Source organism: Scyliorhinus torazame, chromosome 11 (genome assembly GCF_047496885.1).
Source record: "Scyliorhinus torazame isolate Kashiwa2021f chromosome 11, sScyTor2.1, whole genome shotgun sequence".
Classification (NCBI taxonomy): Eukaryota; Metazoa; Chordata; class Chondrichthyes; order Carcharhiniformes; family Scyliorhinidae; genus Scyliorhinus; species Scyliorhinus torazame.
Window position 1 is genome coordinate 99,857,321 of NC_092717.1, and position 17,941 is coordinate 99,875,261.

Below are 17,941 nucleotides of genomic sequence, written 5' to 3' on the forward strand. Positions count from 1 at the left end.
AAAACAGTGATGGGGATGGGATGCGACACTTGTGGTCAATAATTGGCCACGTCACGTAATGGCCTCAATAGGCCCAAATGTGGCCTCCATTCCCTCCTATAAAATGGAAGACAGGTTGGGGGTGGATGGGTAGGCAGTGGGCAGGTCACCAGCTCCATTTTATTAGTCCCACCCTCAAACCTATCAGTGGGGGGCTCGTAAAATTCCGTCCTAAGTGTGGGTTTAATCAAAGCTTGATTCAAGTTTAGCACTTCTTTCTTTTTTAATTCTACTCTGCTTGAAATAAACCATAGTGCAGTTTTTTTTTTTTTAAATGGTCTTATTAACCTGTATTACTATTTTTAATCATTTGTTTACTTGTCCTATCAGATCCCTTTAATCCTCTACTTTATTTAGATTCTTATTTTCTGAGAAATATGTGATATCTTTATTTGTCACACCTATATGTTGAAATTCATTTGTCAATTATACACCCATTATGCAATATGTTAATATCTTCTGGATAATGGTCAAATTTGAATTTCAATCTAATTTGCAAAGTTTTAGTAATTAGAATTTGAGATAATGTGATAACTATAAAAAAAACACTGAAATTACATATTTTTTTAGAATAATAATTATCGGCACAGTGGCACAGTGGGTAGCACTGCTCCCTCACAGCGCCAGGGACCCTGGTTCAATTCCAGCCTTAGGTGACTGTGTGGAGTTTGCACGTTCTCCCCATGTCTGCGTGGGTTTCCTCCCACAGTCCAAAGATATGCAGGTTAGGTGGATTGGCCATGGTAAAATTGCCCCTTAAGTGTCCAAAAGATGTGCGGGTTGGGTGAGGTTACGGGGATGGGTTGGGCCTAAATAGGATGCTCTGTCAGAGGGTCAATGCAGACTCGCTAGGCTGAATGGCCTCCTTCTGCACTGTAGGGATTCTATGAACAGCTGCTGAGCTTCAACGTGATTAAAACGTGAAATAGCTTCATATAAACTGCAAACTGTCAGCATCATATTATGTTCAGGTTTCTGTGAAATTCAGTCTCAAGTTCACTTTTGTTTGCTGTATTATTGTGAAGTCTACCTACATTAACTTGATATATGCAGTCACCTACATATCAGCACACAGAATTACAAAGCTTACACAAAATATTAACCATGATGTGGAGGTGGAGGTGTGGAGGAACCACCTGAGGAAGGAGCAGCGCTCCGAAAGCTAGTGACATCGAAACAAACCTGTTGGACTTTAAACTGGTGTTGTAAGACTTCGTACAAAATGTTAAGACAGCAACACAGGCCTAATTATCGCTTTATACGAAAGCTGTTGCCAACCAGCCACTATAGTTAATGCCCCTGCAACTACTGTGCGGATAAGGCTTTAAAAACCTCAGCTACTGACTCTGGAAAAGGCCTGAAGACAAGAATTCAACAGTTTTGCAGTCAGTGTGCATGATTAGCACTAAAATTAAGAAAAAATTGGCAAGGTTTCATTGTTTAATTCAGTGGATGGAAAACTGCAGGCATTATAATTGTGATTTTTTAAATAACTACTAGCAGTATCCAGACACTACAGGTGGCATGGGGCCTCACAAAGCTCTATTAATATTAAAATACCATTAGCTGAAGTTGATAGGAGCATGAATATTTTGGATGAGTAGATTGGATTACCTTAATCATTTTTAATTTTAGTAAATGAAAAGGGGAAAGTTTTGCCCAGATTTTAGAAATCAGTTTACAACCAAAACAAGAAGAATTTTGGATGAGAAAGATGTCTGTGAACAATAGTGTTGGATTCTGGTCATAACTCAGCCCAGAGACAATGGCAATGTCTGAAAGGGACTGGGACAGTTAAAAGAAATGCAGTACAGAGTACATCTGCATGTAAGGTGTTAGCTGAAATTGAGAGAGATAACCTGAGGGTTATCATTGATGAGAAACTGAGCTAGACTGCCATGTTACTACTGTGACTCCCAGAGCAGGTCAAAGGTTAGGAATCCTACAGTGAGTAACTCACCTCTTGACCCCCCCCCCCCCCCCCCCCAAAGCCTGTCCACCATTTACAAGACACAAGTCAGGAGTGTAATTGAATACCGTCCACTTGCCTGGATGAGTGCAGCTCCAACAACACTCAAGAAGCTCGACACCAACCAGGACAAAACAACCCGCTTGATTGCTCCCCTTTCCACAAACATTCAATCCTTCCACCACCAATGAACAGTGCCAGCCATGTGCACCATCTACAAGATGCACTGCAGTAACTCACCAAGGTTCCTTAGACAGCACCTTTCAAACCCAGGACCACTACCATCTAGGAGGACAAGAGCAGCAGATATCTGCGCATCCCGCCACCTGGAGGTTCCCCTCCAAGTCACTCATCATCCTGACTTGGAAATATATCGCCGTTCCTTCACTGTCGCTGGGTCAAAATCCTGGAACTCCCTCCCTAACAGTACAGGTGTACCTACACCTGAGGGACTGCAAAGGTTCAAGAAGGCAACTCACCGCCAACTTCTGAAGGGCAACTAGAGATGGGCATTAAATGCTGGCCCAACCAGCGACACCCACATCCCGTAAATTAATTTTTTAAAGGTGAGAATAAAAGTTCTCCAGATGTCTCAGAGACTGGAACCTGTCCATGCAGGGGAAATCACTGCCTCATATGTAGCCGTACTGGAAGGCAATGATTTTTGGATTGTGTTGGCAGTCTGCCCGAGAGCTTCTGGATTTGCCCAATACACTTAAAACAGGAAGAGCACAATTGCCACTTGTAATTAGCAGTAAAGTCGCCATAGTGCCAGATGACCATAGGCTGCTTTTCCCTTTGAGGGGGAGAGCTGACTGGTGATGATTTAACCTGAGGATCACCACACCTCAGGTGAGGAAAAAGGTTCATGAATAACCTCATCCAGTACAGGAATTGAACCCGTGCTGCTCGCCTTGCTCTGCATCGCAAATCAACTGTCCAGCCAACTGAACGAAATCCCCCCCAGCTACTTGTTGTCATGATATTCAAACACACACATCATGATAGACAGACCAACAGACCAATTAGCACACATAACACGACAGCCAATCACAGACAAGGACAGAGACAGTATAAGACAAGAAACACGACACCTGGGAGTCAGTCGATCTGGAGACAGGACAAGGACAGGACCTGATTAAAAAGACACTCACACATCTACCACGTGCTGAGTACCAAGACAGATCTGTAAACCACAAGTTGGAATAAAACTGCGTTGTACCAATCGCAACCGTGTTGGTTCATCTGTACCTCAGAGCACCCAATACCACATGATTTGGGGCAGCACGGTAGCCTTGTGGATAGCACAATTGCTTCACAGCTCCAGGGTCCCAGGTTCGATTCCAGCTTGGGTCACTGTCTGTGTGGAGTCTGCACATCCTCCCCGTGTGTGCGTGGGTTTCCTCCGGGTGCTCCGGTTTCCTCCCACAGTCCAAAGATGTGCAGGTTAGGTGGATTGGCCATGATAAATTGCCCTTAGCATCCAAAATTGCCTTTAGTGTTGGGTGGGGTTACTGGGTTATGGGGATAGGGTGGCGGTGTTGGCCTTGGGTAGGGTGCTCTTTCCAAGAGCCGGTGCAGACTCGATGGGCCGAATGGCCTCCTTCTGCACTGTAAATTCTATGATTCTATGATACCAGTGAGTGGATCGATACCTGCCGCCATACCTCAGTGTACAGAGACAACCAGCAATACCCAGGCAAGATGTACGAGCTCCCGGTTCCGCAGCCGCTCCAGTGCCACGACGATCTCCGCGAAAACTGGCAGCGATTCCGGCAAACATTTGAATTCTTCCTGGTGGCAGCCGAACTTAAAGACCTGGCCGATGATGAAAAAATAGAGTTTCTCCTCACCATCACCGGTGCAAGAGCAGAAGAAATTTTTTAAAAATTCAAGTTCTCCAAGGGGCAAAATAGGTACAATTTCCAGGCAGTCCTGGACAAATTCGCCAAATACTGTGAGGAAAACACACTCCAATTGGCAAGGAAAGGTAAGAAAAGCAGCAGTACTCACCTCGAGGCCGAAATCCCTGACCAGAGAGCGATTTGTTGGGTCGAGGTCGGCGGCCACCTTGCTAAAGGGATTACACTAGCGTAGTTGAGCGAGAAGTGCGCAGAACCGGAAGGTTCGTTTGCGCATGCGCGAGACGCCGTGCATGCGCAATCAAGAAAACGGCCATCGGTAAAGGAACAGCGATCTGCGCATGCGCAATCGCTTCCTACGTGCTACGTCACGCGCGTCATGCCGTCAGAGGCCCCAGACCGCACCAATTTAAAGGGGAAACATCCCAAATCCAATTTAAAGGGGAAACGTCCCAAATCAAAGAAAAAATCTTTTAAAGCTGTAAAACAACCTTCCTTCACCTGGAATGACAGTGCAATGCCTCAAATTGAACCAGGAAATAAATTTAACCTCCAAAGAACCCTGCAACAAGCAGTTACCTACGCACAAACCGATGATTCCGACCTCGAATACTTCGATACCGATCTTTACATTTTTTCCGGACCTCGCGAGCCCAATGACAGCTCCATGGTCCTAGACGGCTACGACCCGGACGAACCTTTCAGGTTGCACATTGGCGACCCCTGCTTTGAATCCGACGCAGATGCGGATTCACTTTTCGGATCTGAGGATCTTCAACCCAGCAGATACGACGTCCCAACTCATCAGTGCAGGATGATGCTGCAGCCTGAAATTAAGAGACAGAAAGCAGTACAAGCCCACAGAGAGCGGCCTGCTGCCACACAGAGCGTGGTCCACGCCCCGCTCAGGGTTCCCGACCCTACGAGGGAAGCAACGCAAGACTCCAATGCGCAGTCCTTGCAGGAACAAGACCATGAGGGTCTAGCAACCTCCTCTGACCAACTAGCGGCAGATGATGCAAGTCTGCCATGCTCACGTAAACAGCAAGAAGGCTATAACAGCCTACCATGCTCCAGTGCACAGCAGGACGACCATGACGGTCTATCATGCTACAATGAAGGGCACAGCGCTGATGACTGCTCAAGCCCAAATGAAGACAAGCCAAAGGAATCCCTCTTCCAAGCCCGAAGAAAAAAGGATTATGCGCTGACCTTCAGGATCATTATAGCCGAAGAGACATTAATAATGCTGCACAGTCACAGAAGGATGCTGAGGATTTGCTAAAGAAATTACTTGTATGTCTAACTTGCAAGGAGCAGACTGAAAATTGCCATTGCTTTAGTACGGATCGAAAAAATGGACAAGACATTGATCCTCATTTAATGGAAATAACACAACCTGAATCATATCTACAGCAGGGACAACTGTCTCCCTTCAACACAAAACCGCAAAGTCCCAACTTCAGAGACCAGCAGTTAGTCAGTAATGACTCTTCAAACCTTGATGGGAATATTAATCGCATTGAACCTATGCACACTCCACTGATAAATGAGCAGAACATTGGAGCAAGAATCCTGAGGACACCGACATCGAGTAGCCAGATAAAGCACTTAAAACCCGCAGCAGTTTCAAGAGAACCAATTGTGCTTTCCAGTGATGGTGAATATGCAGATAAGGTCGACCCGATTATCCATTGTACCACATTAACTCCAGAGATTAAGCATTTATGTCTGGGGAGTAGAATGTGGGCAATTGAGAACAGTAAAAGAGAGACTGTGACTATGCCAGTCCCAGCAAAATCAGACCCAGAGACTATGAAGGCATGTACATTAGAAAAGGATACATATGAATTAACTGAGAAGAAAATTGAAACGGACTGTTCTTTGGAAACTAGTACAATGACGAAAGAAACATTGGATCCAACATTTGATGCCCTACATACGGGAGAAATTGAGGGAAATGAACAAGGTTCTGTAATGTCTGGGGGAAGATTTAAAATTCCAAAGAAGAAAAGCCCAAATGAAGGACAACGGCAAGACAATGACAGTCCACCCACATGGTTTGCACCACCAGATGAAAACTCTGACAATTTACCCAACCCTAGTGAACAGCAAGCAGCTACTGAGGATCTACCCACGGTATGTGAAACGAGTGACGACAGCATCCCATTTCCCATGCAAAAGGTGCAAAGTGACAGACCTCAGCTAGTGCGTACAGAGGCACTCAACGATCACTGTGAGACCACTGGTGACTCCGTGACACCACACTACTTCCACCCTCAATTGCTCGAACCTCTCCACTAGTCAATGCATTCCTGCATGTTCCGACTCCAGAAGTGCAGCTTCAAGAAATCTCAGCTGACTCCAGTGAACCTGCTAAGACTCCGGACGGGGAGCATCAACAAAAAACAGACCAGACTCCAGATGGGGAGCAACCAAACGCCGACTCTGATTCACGTAAGCCAGACTTTACTCCAGACAGGCAGTGTCGCAACCTCAGTGATGGCACGCTCAGGGTGACAGCAGATGCCACAACGACAGGAGATGGATCACATGACAATCACACTGAGTCAGCAATAACAAGCAGCAGCTACAGTCCAAGAGGAATACACCAATTTTCACCACAGCTATGTCCACACATTTGTTCCACACCGACAGTGCGGCCAATGACAGCTCATGCTAGACAAACCCAGTATTCAAGCCTGCAGCAGCCAGCAGTCTATGCAGCATATTCTCAAACAGGCCAGCACTACGGATTGCCCACTAATGGAGTCAAGACCGAAGGAGGACTACCGCAAGCGCAATCTGCACTACAGACTGGATGCCTTAGTTACTGCCCAGGATTTGCTGCACCACAGCCTGGCCAGATAGCATATTCCTATCAGATGCAAGGTTCTAGTTTCACACCATCACCAGACATTGATGCGAGCAGCAATTTTGTCTCCAAAGCGACATGCTTCAACGCTTCTCAGCAAAATCACCCTTCCAGCACAGCATGTGGCCAGGACCAGTATGCACAGTCTCATCCGACTTCAACATCTGGCACATCCATGACCTTGAATGATATTGTTGATGGTACCTCTTCAATGTCAACGACCCATCAGCTACAAGCTGCCATCCGACAGCACCACCACACACATAAAAAGAAAAAGACTCCACCTCGTTCCTGGTACGCATGACGGATGGATCGGTGCGTAGGCGCAATCGGCGAGCCCTTCGCCTACTTCCACGCTCGCAACGGAACCACACACAGACGCCGTGTCCTCCAATGGTTCCTGATAGTGACTTCGTGGAGCTGCCATATACCATGCCACTTCTGTCGCCGTCCGTGGCCAGGCTCGCACCTCAGCCGGTGGTTCTCGACCCACCCTTGAGGCGGTCAACCCGAATTCGTCGCCCACCTACTAGACTGGACTTGTGAGACTGTTCACACGTCAAAGTTTAGAAACTATTGTATTGTAACATGTTACTGTTTTATCGTTCCAGATCTCGTTTGACCGGACCACACTTCAAAGTTTTTCTTCTTTTGTTATGGTACAACCTCGTTAGCATGCCACACCTGACAGCGCCCCATGTATATAGTTACGCCACATGTACATGCTGTAAATATCACGCACACACACCTTTAGCTGCACTCAGGACACATTCATATTTATAACCACGTAGGCACATAATCTTGTAAAAAAGGGGGGATGTCATGATATTCAAACACACACATCTTGATAGACAGACCAATTAGCACACATAACACGACAGCCAATCACAGACAAGGACAGGACCTGATTAAAAAGACACTCACACATCTACCACGTGCTGAGTACCAAGACAGATCTGTAAACCACAAGTTGGAATAAAACTGCGTTGTACCAATCGTAACCGTGTTGGTTCATCTGTACCTCAGAGCACCCAACACCACACTTGTAACTTCATTGTGTAAACCAAAAGACCAGTATTTTTAATATGGGGCAGGCAAGACATCCACTAGCTTCATTCCAACCTAATTATAACAGATAATAATGTTTATGGCAGACTCCCAGCAATTTATCGGTTTGACTAAGTCCCCCTTGGGCTGAGGGAGAGATGTTGCTAGTATATTTAGTGTTGCGTGGTGTTAATGCTAGTTCAATTTTTTAAAGGTTGTAGAATGTACTGGTTTGAGAATTGAGGTCCTTTGACTTTAAAATCAACCCCACATTTCCTTAACAATCCTGAAATGCAGGGATTTCCTCACACTCTTAATATTACATTACACCCAAAAAATGTATGAGACATGTACTAATTCTACCCCAAGGTATCACATAAAACAGGTCTGCATACAAACAATAACTCCAAAGGCCACTTATTCCATTGTATCTATGCTGGCTCTTTATTAAAGCAATCCATAGCTAATCCCACTGTCATACACTCTCTCTATTGCCCTTTCTTCTCGTTTTGTTTCAAATATTTATCCAAATTTCCCTTAAGAAGGTGCAAATGGCTTTACCTTAACAAATGATCTGTGGCAAAGCATTTCATACTCCGAAGATCCATTGGGGGCGATTCTCCGATATGGAGACCAAGTGCCCGCGCTGTCGTGAACGCCATCGCGTTCCACGACGGCACGAACGGGCCTACGCTGCGGCCAATTCACTGCCTGAGATGGGGCCAGCAGCGGCGCCGCGAGGTGCTGAGCGCTGGAGCAGCACCGTCATCGCGCGACGCCACGATGACGTCGCGCCACGTATAAGTGCGCAGGGCGCACAGAAACACCAGGGGATGACATGGAGGAGCCCCGTCGCGCCGCACCCCGCTTCAGGGACAGTGACCTGGAGTCACTGTTGGATGCAGCAAAGGAGCGCAGGGCCATCCTCTACCCCCAACGAGGACAACGGCAGTCAAGCAGCACCGTGAGGCATGGATGGCAAGAGGTGGGGGCCGCAGTCAGCGCTGTGCGGGGCACATCCCCCGCACGGGGGAACAGTGCAGGAAGAAGCTGCACGACCTCATGAGGGCAGCGAGGGTAAGGTCCCTGAGCCGCGCCCCGAGCAATGCCTCCCCCCATTGCCCACGCTAGGGGGAGGGGGCACGCTGGGGGCAGGGGGGGCACCAGGGACGGGGGGTGCCAGGGGCGGAGGGGGCGCCGGGGGTGGGGGGGCCAGGGGGCCGGGCTGATTGCACCCGGGGCACATGTGGATCCCCCCCCCACCGGCCCCCGTTGGCAGGTGCCATGGTGTGGGTCGGAGTGTCCCCTGCATGTGATAAGGTTGCATTCATACGTGCATCCTGCAAATGTGCTTCTAACCATGTGCTCCTCCCCCACCCCCCCAACCCCCCAAGGGCAAGACAGCGCACAATTTCCGGGAGCGTGCAAGAAACGGAGGTGGAACTCCCCAGCTGCACCCCCTGGCCCCATACGAGCAGAGGGCACTGGACCTTGCCGGGGGAGCTGCCAGCCGGGCGGGAGCGCTGTGCCAGGTCGGAGGCGAAGCTCCAAGTGAGAATCCACTGTATGCATGCAGTCCCTCATCCCATCTCTGTCCTCACCCCCCCTCACACCCCACCGCCTAACACTGCACCACCCCACAGTCCACGCCCTCACCACCCCAACGCCTGACACTGCACCACCCCGCAATCCACGCCCTCACCACCCCAACGCCTGACACTGCACCACCCCACAGTCAACGCCCTCACTATGCACCCCCTCAACCTCTAACAAACGACGAGGTAAGACTAACGAGACCTGCCTTAATGTGTTATCCAGGGCCACACGAGCACAGCCGTGGGACCGTCCGTTCACCACGCCGACGTGCAGCACCAACCTCTTCCGTCCGCAGTGTCCAACCGGACAGACAGGGACGACAACGGGCAGGAGAGCCATCCTCTGAGGCTGGCACACCGAGGCCTGACGCACAGAGGACAGACAGAGACGTCAGGACGGACGATAGCGACTCATATGAAAGTTTGACGGACGGGGAGGGTCAGCTTGTCCGGACAGTGACGCACAGAAGACGTCGCGGCACTCGAGGCCCGGGGGCAGGGAACCTCGCACCAGCAGGCCACGGCTTCACCCAGGAGACAGAGCTGGGGACAGACGAAGACCTAACGGCCGTGGCACTGCTATCTCCCACACCCCCCAACACCACAGATACACTCACGTCGGTTGGGCTTGGGCAAGTTAGTGGCGAGGCATCTGGTGCACATTCTGGTGCGCACCACACAGTCAAACCGTACAGCAGGTGGAGGTAGGAGAAGCCGAGGGCCTGGACGGTCGGAGGGCAGGCCAGGCCAGCACCCAGCTGCTGCCAGACGGCTCCCGCTTTCCTGGCCATCCCAGGCTCACCCACAGACCTGATGCAATTGGCATCCCAGAGACCAGACGACGGGATGATGGCTGTCTTCCGGCAACTGCAGACGCAGCTGGAGGAGTCCTTCCGCGTCCAGGAGCAGGGAGTGTTGCCGGTCATGGCTGCAACCCAGGCCAACACCGCACGGGGACCGTCCGCGATGGAGGCAATGGGGGAAACGGCTTCGGCCATGGGTCAGATTCTTCAGGGCGTGGGGCTTAGTGCGCACGCGTCATCCGTGGCCCATGACAGGACTGCCCTCTCACAGGCAGCCATGCTCCAGAGCCACGTGGACATTGCCTCCGGGCACTGGCCCAGTCTCAGCAGGCCATCGCTGAGAGCATCGGCGGCCTTGTCCATGTGATGGACGGCGTCACCCAAACCCAGCGGGAGGGAGCGATGTCCCAGACAGGGATGTCGCACTCCCTCAGCTCCATAGCCGGCAACATTCAGACCCTGGTCGATACCACAGTGGGCCTCCAGGACTGGCAGCGGCAGGTGTCAGTGGTGCAACGGGGCGTGCCTCCCCGTGCACCGCCGTCCCTTAGAGAGGCCCGGGGGACAATTGGCTCCCCGGGGGAGGAGTTGGTCCCAGTGCCTGTCCCTGTAGCCACAGCAAGGGAGGAACCGGGGCACATGCACTCCCCCCTTCATGTCCCTGGTGCATCTAGTGGGCAGCGTCAGAGGAGGGTGTCACCACGCCATCCTGCACGCCCGCCGAGCAGCCTGGCCCATCCAGGCCGGGCCGCCCCAGGAAGCGCATGCCGACGGGAAGCCAAGTCGAAGGGCAGGGCTCTCAGCAGTCCGCATCCACTCCTGCTGTACCGTCTGGGGGAACACTGAGACGTAGTGGTAGGGCCCGTAAGGCAAAAAGGTTAGGCACGCAGTAAGTTGGCACGGGTGCAAGGCACAGATTAGTTATAGGGGCTAGGGCACGTGTGTTGCATTGTCACAATAAATGTTGCTACTCCAAAACTCCATGGGTCTGCCCTTTCTCTGGGTGTGGGGTGGGGGGGAAGCGGGGGTGGCGGTGTGGGGGGTTAGGGGCAGGAAGAAGGTGTGGGGGGGTTAGGGGCGGGAAGCGGGGGTGGCGGTGTGGGGGGGTTAGGGGCGGGAAGCAGGTGTGGGGGGTTAGGGGCGGGAAGCGGGGGTGGCAGTGTGGGGTGGTTAGGGGCGGGAAGCGGGGGTGGCGGTGTGGGGGGGTTAGGGGCGGGAAGCGGGGCTGGCGGTGTGGGGGGGAAGCAGGGGTGGCGGTGTGGGGGGGGTTAGGGGGGAAGGGAGGGTGGCGGTGTGGGGAGGTTAGGGGCGGGAAGCAGGTGTGGCGGTGTGGGGGGGGTTAGCGGGGGTGGCGGTGTGGGGGGGTTAGGGGCGAGAAGCGGGGGTGGCGGTGTGGGGGGGTTAGGCGGGAAGCGGGGGTGGCGGTGTGGGGGGGTTAAGGGGGGAAGGGAGGGTGGCGGTGTGGGGGGTTAGGGGCGGGAAGCGGTCATGGCGGTGTGGGGGGGTTAGGGGGCAAGCGGGGGTGGCGGAGTTAGGGGCGGGAAGCGGGGGTGGCGGTGTGGGGGGGAAGCGGGGGTGGCAGTGTGGGGGGGTTGGGGGGGGAAGCGTGGGTGCCCACTGACGGTTCTGGCCGAGGATCATCGCAAGGGTGAGGCCGGGAGTGGACCCCACCCCGACACCAAACACGCCTTGTCCTCCGTGCGACAACGCCCGTGGCCCCACATGGACATGTGATGGAGTGTCCCTGAAGCATAGAGGGTACACCGAGGTGACGGTGTTCAGAAATGGCCATGAGTCAGACGGTCAGTAGCGATTTGTGGCTTACAGCTCCTCGCAGAGCGGGTTGTCATCATCCAGCATGGCAGTGTTCACACCATCTTACCGAAATATCAGTTTACCGACAGTGACGAGGTGCCGCAGGTGCAGTGCGGCGTGATGGAGGTGCCGTGTCCGGTAGGGTTGGGCGTTGGTGCGGGACTTGTGTGAGGGGGGTGCTGCATGGTGCCAATGCGCGCAGTCAACGGTGCCAGTGCCCTGAAGAACGATGCCCTCCCCCTAGTGAACGAACCGTGCGCTGATCAGCGCATCGCGTGCCCGCTGCCCCAATCGGTTCCGTCGTACCGCCCCGATGGTGTCTATGTCCCGCCGCCCTCCCCCCCTCGTCTTCCCCCACCACACCCTCCTCCTCCTCCTCACGATCAGCGTCGGCGGCCTCTTCGGCCTCACGTGCGTCCTCCTCCTCTATGACATCGCCCCTCTGTTGGGCGATGTTGCGCAGAACGCAGCATGCAACGGCGATCCGTCCGGCCCTGTCAGTGCCGTATTGCAGGGCACCCCCTTATCGGTCCAGGCACCTGAACCTCATTTTGAGGAGACCGAAGCACCTCTTCACGACACCCCTGGTTGCTGCGTGCGCCTCATTGTACCGGCGCTCCGCATTGGTCTGTGGCCTCCGTATGGCCGTCATTAGCCACAGCCGCAACAGATAACCCCTGTCGCCCAGCAACCAGCCCCTCATCCGTGGTGGGTGACCCTTGAAAATTGCGGGGATGAACGACTGTGCCAAAATAAAGGTGTCATGCACGCTTCCCGGATACTGGGCGCAAACGTGTATAATCCTCATCCCCTGGTCGCACACCACCTGTACGTTGATCGAGTATGCCCCCTTCCTGTTCATGAAGACGTCCCTGTCCCGCGGTGGTGCATGCAGGTTGACATGAACACCATCCACAACACCCTGTACCATCGGAATGCCGGCCATCTTGACGAATTGCGATGCCCTGGCAGCCTGGTGAGCGCGGTCCTCCGGGAAGTCGATGAACTATCCCGCGACTGCATAGAGGCCATCGGCACTGATCCCGCACAGGTCCCCGCTCGGCAACTGGAAGGAGCCGGTCGCAAAACAATTCAGGGCCAAAGTCATCTTCACCTTCACTGGGAGGGCATGTCCTCCCCCTGTTCCACGTGGCTCGAGGTGTGCCAGCAGGTTGGTGCATATATGTGCAACCATCCCACGGCTTATCCGGAGTCTGCTCCTGCATGCCACCTCCGTCATTTCCTCGTACGAGATGCGGCCCCGGTACACTCGGTCATGCATGGCACGCCTCCGCCGCCTTGGAACGACCACCTGATTGTCCTCATCCCCAGGTGACGCTTCAGGATCTGTGTCGACGCCCTGTTCCCGGCTGGCGACGTGGGGGTGGTCCGCACCCTCCGCCTCCTTGTGGACTGGTCGGGCAGGCCTGTAGCAGCAGTGCCTGGCATGGGGCCTACCGCTGCCACTCCCTCTGCCACACCCTCCATGAGCCTCCCTCCTCGCACGCGACAGTTTGCCATCTGCATGGCTGCCGCCACGGCGGCGAACATCGACGGCTGCTGCGAAAACATCATGCACTTGAAGGGGGGGTTGGTATGGAGGGAGAGGCAAGGACGGTTGTTAATAGGGCGCTTTGACAAGCTGCAGTCAGGGCCCTTTGGATGAATGGGTGCCCAGGCAGCCTGCACACTGTTCAATCAGACATGCACCGTCCCACCCGCCACGGTATCCGTTTCCCGCACCGCTCAACCCATGGCGCCGGTTTGGTACGATGTCTTCGCCAGCCTCCTGCCGCCGCACTCCATCGGGGGTTCTCCGTCCCGCGGCCAACCGTTAGTTGGGCGCCCCCCCCCCCCAACCCGGCAAGATGGTGGGATCATTTCCCCGCTCCGTCCTCCGTTCCCCTTCCCAGGACCACAACACTGCCACCATCCCCAACCCCATTTCCCCCTTCCGTGCATTCCCTCACACAACCCATCCTCGGTGGCCTTGTCATCGCCCGTCCCAGACCGCCGTCCTCCCCCCTCCCCCACTCCCTCCCTCCCTGCCCCCCTCCCCTTCCTCCCCCTCCCTTCCCCCCCATCCCTTCCCTCCTGCTCCCCTCCCCATATCACTGGCTGGGGACGCTACTTACTTGTTTGCTGGGATGGGCCCGCATACTTACCTCCCTCTTCCGCGTGCTGGCTGACGATTTTGTTTTGCAGCGGTGAACGGCGACGGCGACTTCGGCCCATCCGGGCCGGAGAACAGCGGGGGCCTGTGTGAAGCGCCTCGATTGCCCTCTGCGCGCGCGGTTTCTCCAACGTGCGCGCCGCAGACCACGATTCCGCCGTTCCCGCCGGTTGGGAGAATGGCAGGACGGCATCGGACCGGCGTCGCGTGGAAAAATGGCGTAAACATCGATTCTCTGGTACAGCGTGGCATGGGAGAATGGTCTACATTATCTCTACAGATTCATGCCATTCCTTTTATTTTTAATTTAGAGTACCCAATTAAGGGGCAATTTAGCGTGGCCAATCCACCTAACCTGCACATCTTTGGGTTGTGGGAGTGAAACCCACGCAGACACGGGGAGAATGTGCAAATTCGACACGGACAGTGACCCACGGCTGGGATTCGAACCCGGGTCCTCAGCGCCATAGTCCCAGTGCTAACCACTGTGCCAGAGATTCATGCTATTCCTGGTGCATGTGTTTAAACCCGGAAGACTCAATTTTTTTCCCGTACATCTGATATTTTAATTTTACAATCCATTTCCATGTCAAACAAGCACAAATGTAAATAAAACAGTTCAATATACATTCATCAAGGGGATCGGGCAACTTCAGGATCCAGGTTTACAATAACACCAATATTTAGGACATCTACATACTCTGCTAGTTTCGATGTAAAGGGTATTGTCTGTCATTGCTTCCAAACAATATTCACAAATTTACATAACTCTTAGGTAAAAGGCACATACCTTTGTAACACAGATTATTTCTACAGCCTCCCCCATAGCTAGGAGGACAAGCAGAACAGGGAGATCCATGTTTATAAGGAGCATGGCCCCACCAGTTACCCCTGAAACATACACAAAGAAAAATCTTACATTGTATAACGTGCTCAATATTCTTTCAGAAAATGTGTTCTTATAGATTATTTATTATAAGGTACAATTGAAAATCAATTTTTCCTCGCTTGCTTTTCACTCCAAATATTTTTGTCAGCCTGATCATCGACCGGAGATATAAAAAATGAGTTGATGTAGTTTTATGAATCAATTTTTACAAATAACAAATCAAAAAGAGTAATTGTCGCTGATAAAGGTTGTCAGTTACTCACATGTATCAGCCTGAACTGTATTGTAAGTAGTTACAATGAAAGTAATAGACATCAAGGAGAAATTAGAAGACAATAATGTAATTGAAGGGTTCAGATGATTATCAGAGCCCGCAGAATGAAAGTTGAGTAACAATGGGTGGGATTCTCCAACCCTCCGCGCCATACTCGTGCTCGGCGTGGGGGCAGAGTTACCCAAAATAGGCTCCTACGCCGACACGCGATTCTCCGGCGACCGGAGAATAGGTTATCATAGATTATCATAGAATTTCATAGAATTTACAGTGCAGAAGGAGGCCATTCGGCCCATCGAGTCTGCACCGGCTCTTGGAAAGAGCACCCTCCCCAAGATCAACATCTCCACCCAATCCCCATAACCCAGTAACCCCACCCAACACGAAGGGCAATTTTGGACACTAAGGGCAATTTATCATGGCCAATCCACCTAACCTGCACATCTTTGGACTGTGGGAGGAAACCGGAGCAGCCGGAGGAAACCCACGCACACACGGGGAGGATGTGCAGACTCCGCACAGACAGTGACCCAAGCCGGAATCGAACCTGGGACCCTGGAGCTGTGAAGCAATTGTGCTAGCCACAATGCTACCGTGCTGCCAGTCGGGCGATCGACGCGGTGCTGGTTGGGGGCAGTTGAAAGCGGCCCCCGCGGCAATTCTCCGCGCTCGACGGGCCAAGTGTCCGGCGGCGTGGTTCACATGCGGTCCCACCCGGTGGGACCTCGGCGTTCTGGCTGCGGGGGCCGTCCTGGGGGCGGGGGGGGGGGGATGCTGCACGGTGGCCAGGCCCGCAATCAGTGACTACCGATTGGCGGGCGCGCTCATTCCGGGGGGAGGGGGGTCTATGTTCCTCCGCGCCGGGCCACTGTCGGGCTCCGCCATGTTGCGCGGGGGCCGGCACGAAGACGGCCGCCACGCGCATGTGCGGTCGCGCGGGCATAACTGCAGGGCCCCGCCGGCAGCCGGAGTTGCGGGACGCACACCAGGGCTCTGCTAGCCCCCTTGAAGACGGAGAATCACCCCGGACTTTCTAGGAAAAAGTCTGGAGTGATTCCCGCCCGTTTCCCGGTGGGCCTGGGGACTTAGTCCCCAGAAGGGAGAATCCCGCCCAATAACTTCCATCTGAAATCCGAGGACATATTCCAGCCTCGATATCACTCCTCGATGTCAGTTGTTTATAGCATACACTAATTATTTGGAATAGTTTTATCTAGTTTTGGACTAAATTTCTTTGCTGGTTGTGGTATTCAGTGCAGACTCTTATCGATTAATCCTGATATATTTGATGTTTAAATTATGCTGCCGATGTTGGTTGAGTAATTGTGACAACTGTTGTACAAAAGTTCAGAAAATAATTTACAGTTAAGGATCAGGAACTTCTATAGCCAGTATATAAAATGTATAATTGGTATTTAGCCCAAATACACATTAGCTTACCTTAAAATGATGTATAACTTTAAATTATTCTTATAATCATACTATCAGTACAGATATTTATTCTTACTCACTCTTTTCAGGTTTACTCACTTAGGAGAATAGTTGCAAACCAAGTAAATGGCTTTTTGCCACACCTGACCCCAGATGTTCATGTTTGTGCATAAATTAATGGCGCAGCCAATTTTGTTACTTGTTGCCCATACTACCTAGAAGAAAGACAATAGGGGGAAAAAAAAGAGTTGTCATGCGTCCAACATTAGCCTTGCATTAACAGAAGTGCAGACCAGAAGTAATCATATCAAGTCTACTTTAATAACTGGATCGCTTGATCCCACAATTATTGGCAATTGTCAAGTAAAAACAATAGCCAGAATGCCTCCAAGACAGAAGATGGTGTCCAGTACTTGTAAAGGAAAGATACTTGCTTTACATCTTCTTGGTTTCACCTGACTGAATGACAAATTTTACGATTCATTCTGTGACGGGCTAAGTCCAGGAGCCATTTCTGGCTGTTCTGCCAAGTGGGCGTTGGGTAAGAAAAATGAGGCTAGACGACTGCCAGAACTCCCCCCTGCTTCCAGTGCATCGCTGTGCTATCTTGGAAGATTCCTAGAAAATCTGGGCAATGTAAAGTGTGGTGATGTGCATCAATGTAAATGCATGTAGGCTAGCGAGACACTAGAGGAAGTACCAAAGACATCACACACACACACTCAACCAATAGATCAAGTAGATAGGACACGACCAATAGACATTCACGATACACAAGGAGGTGACACGACCACAGGGGGGCATTACACCAACCCATATATAAAAGGACTCCACACACATGATCTGCCTCTTTCCAGTGGAGACAGTCAGTGAGTAGAGACACAGGGTTGATTCAATATTACACCCACCACGTGGATTGCAGCAACTGGTTAGTCAGTCTGGGTAGCTATAGTAGGATTAGCAGTAGTGTCGAACCAGAGTAATAGAAGTGTAAATAGTTTAATAAACTTGCTGAAGTTATCTCCACGTCTGAACCTTCCTTTGTCAAATGCATCACAAGGAAGCCGCTTATGTTACACCTACAACATAAATCATAAAGAGAGTTGCTTAGTGCTTGAAAGATGAGTGCTCCTCAGCCACATAGTTAGAAGAAATTGATTTCTTTAAGT

The 17,941-nt window shown here is 52.0% G+C and overlaps 1 protein-coding gene across 2 annotated transcripts in view; it reads right to left on the reverse strand.

The window, feature by feature from the left end:
- The window catches only part of crispld1b (cysteine-rich secretory protein LCCL domain containing 1b), a 92,476-nt gene that overhangs the window by 43,860 nt on the left and 30,675 nt on the right, over nt 1-17,941 (reverse strand). For both annotated transcript variants that reach the window (XM_072467532.1, XM_072467531.1), the window contains exons 5-6: nt 16,872-16,987; nt 14,969-15,069 (exon numbers count right to left, since the gene is read on the reverse strand). In XM_072467532.1, the coding sequence (XP_072323633.1) occupies nt 14,969-15,069; nt 16,872-16,987 (217 nt within the window). The remainder of the gene's footprint in view (nt 1-14,968; nt 15,070-16,871; nt 16,988-17,941) is intronic.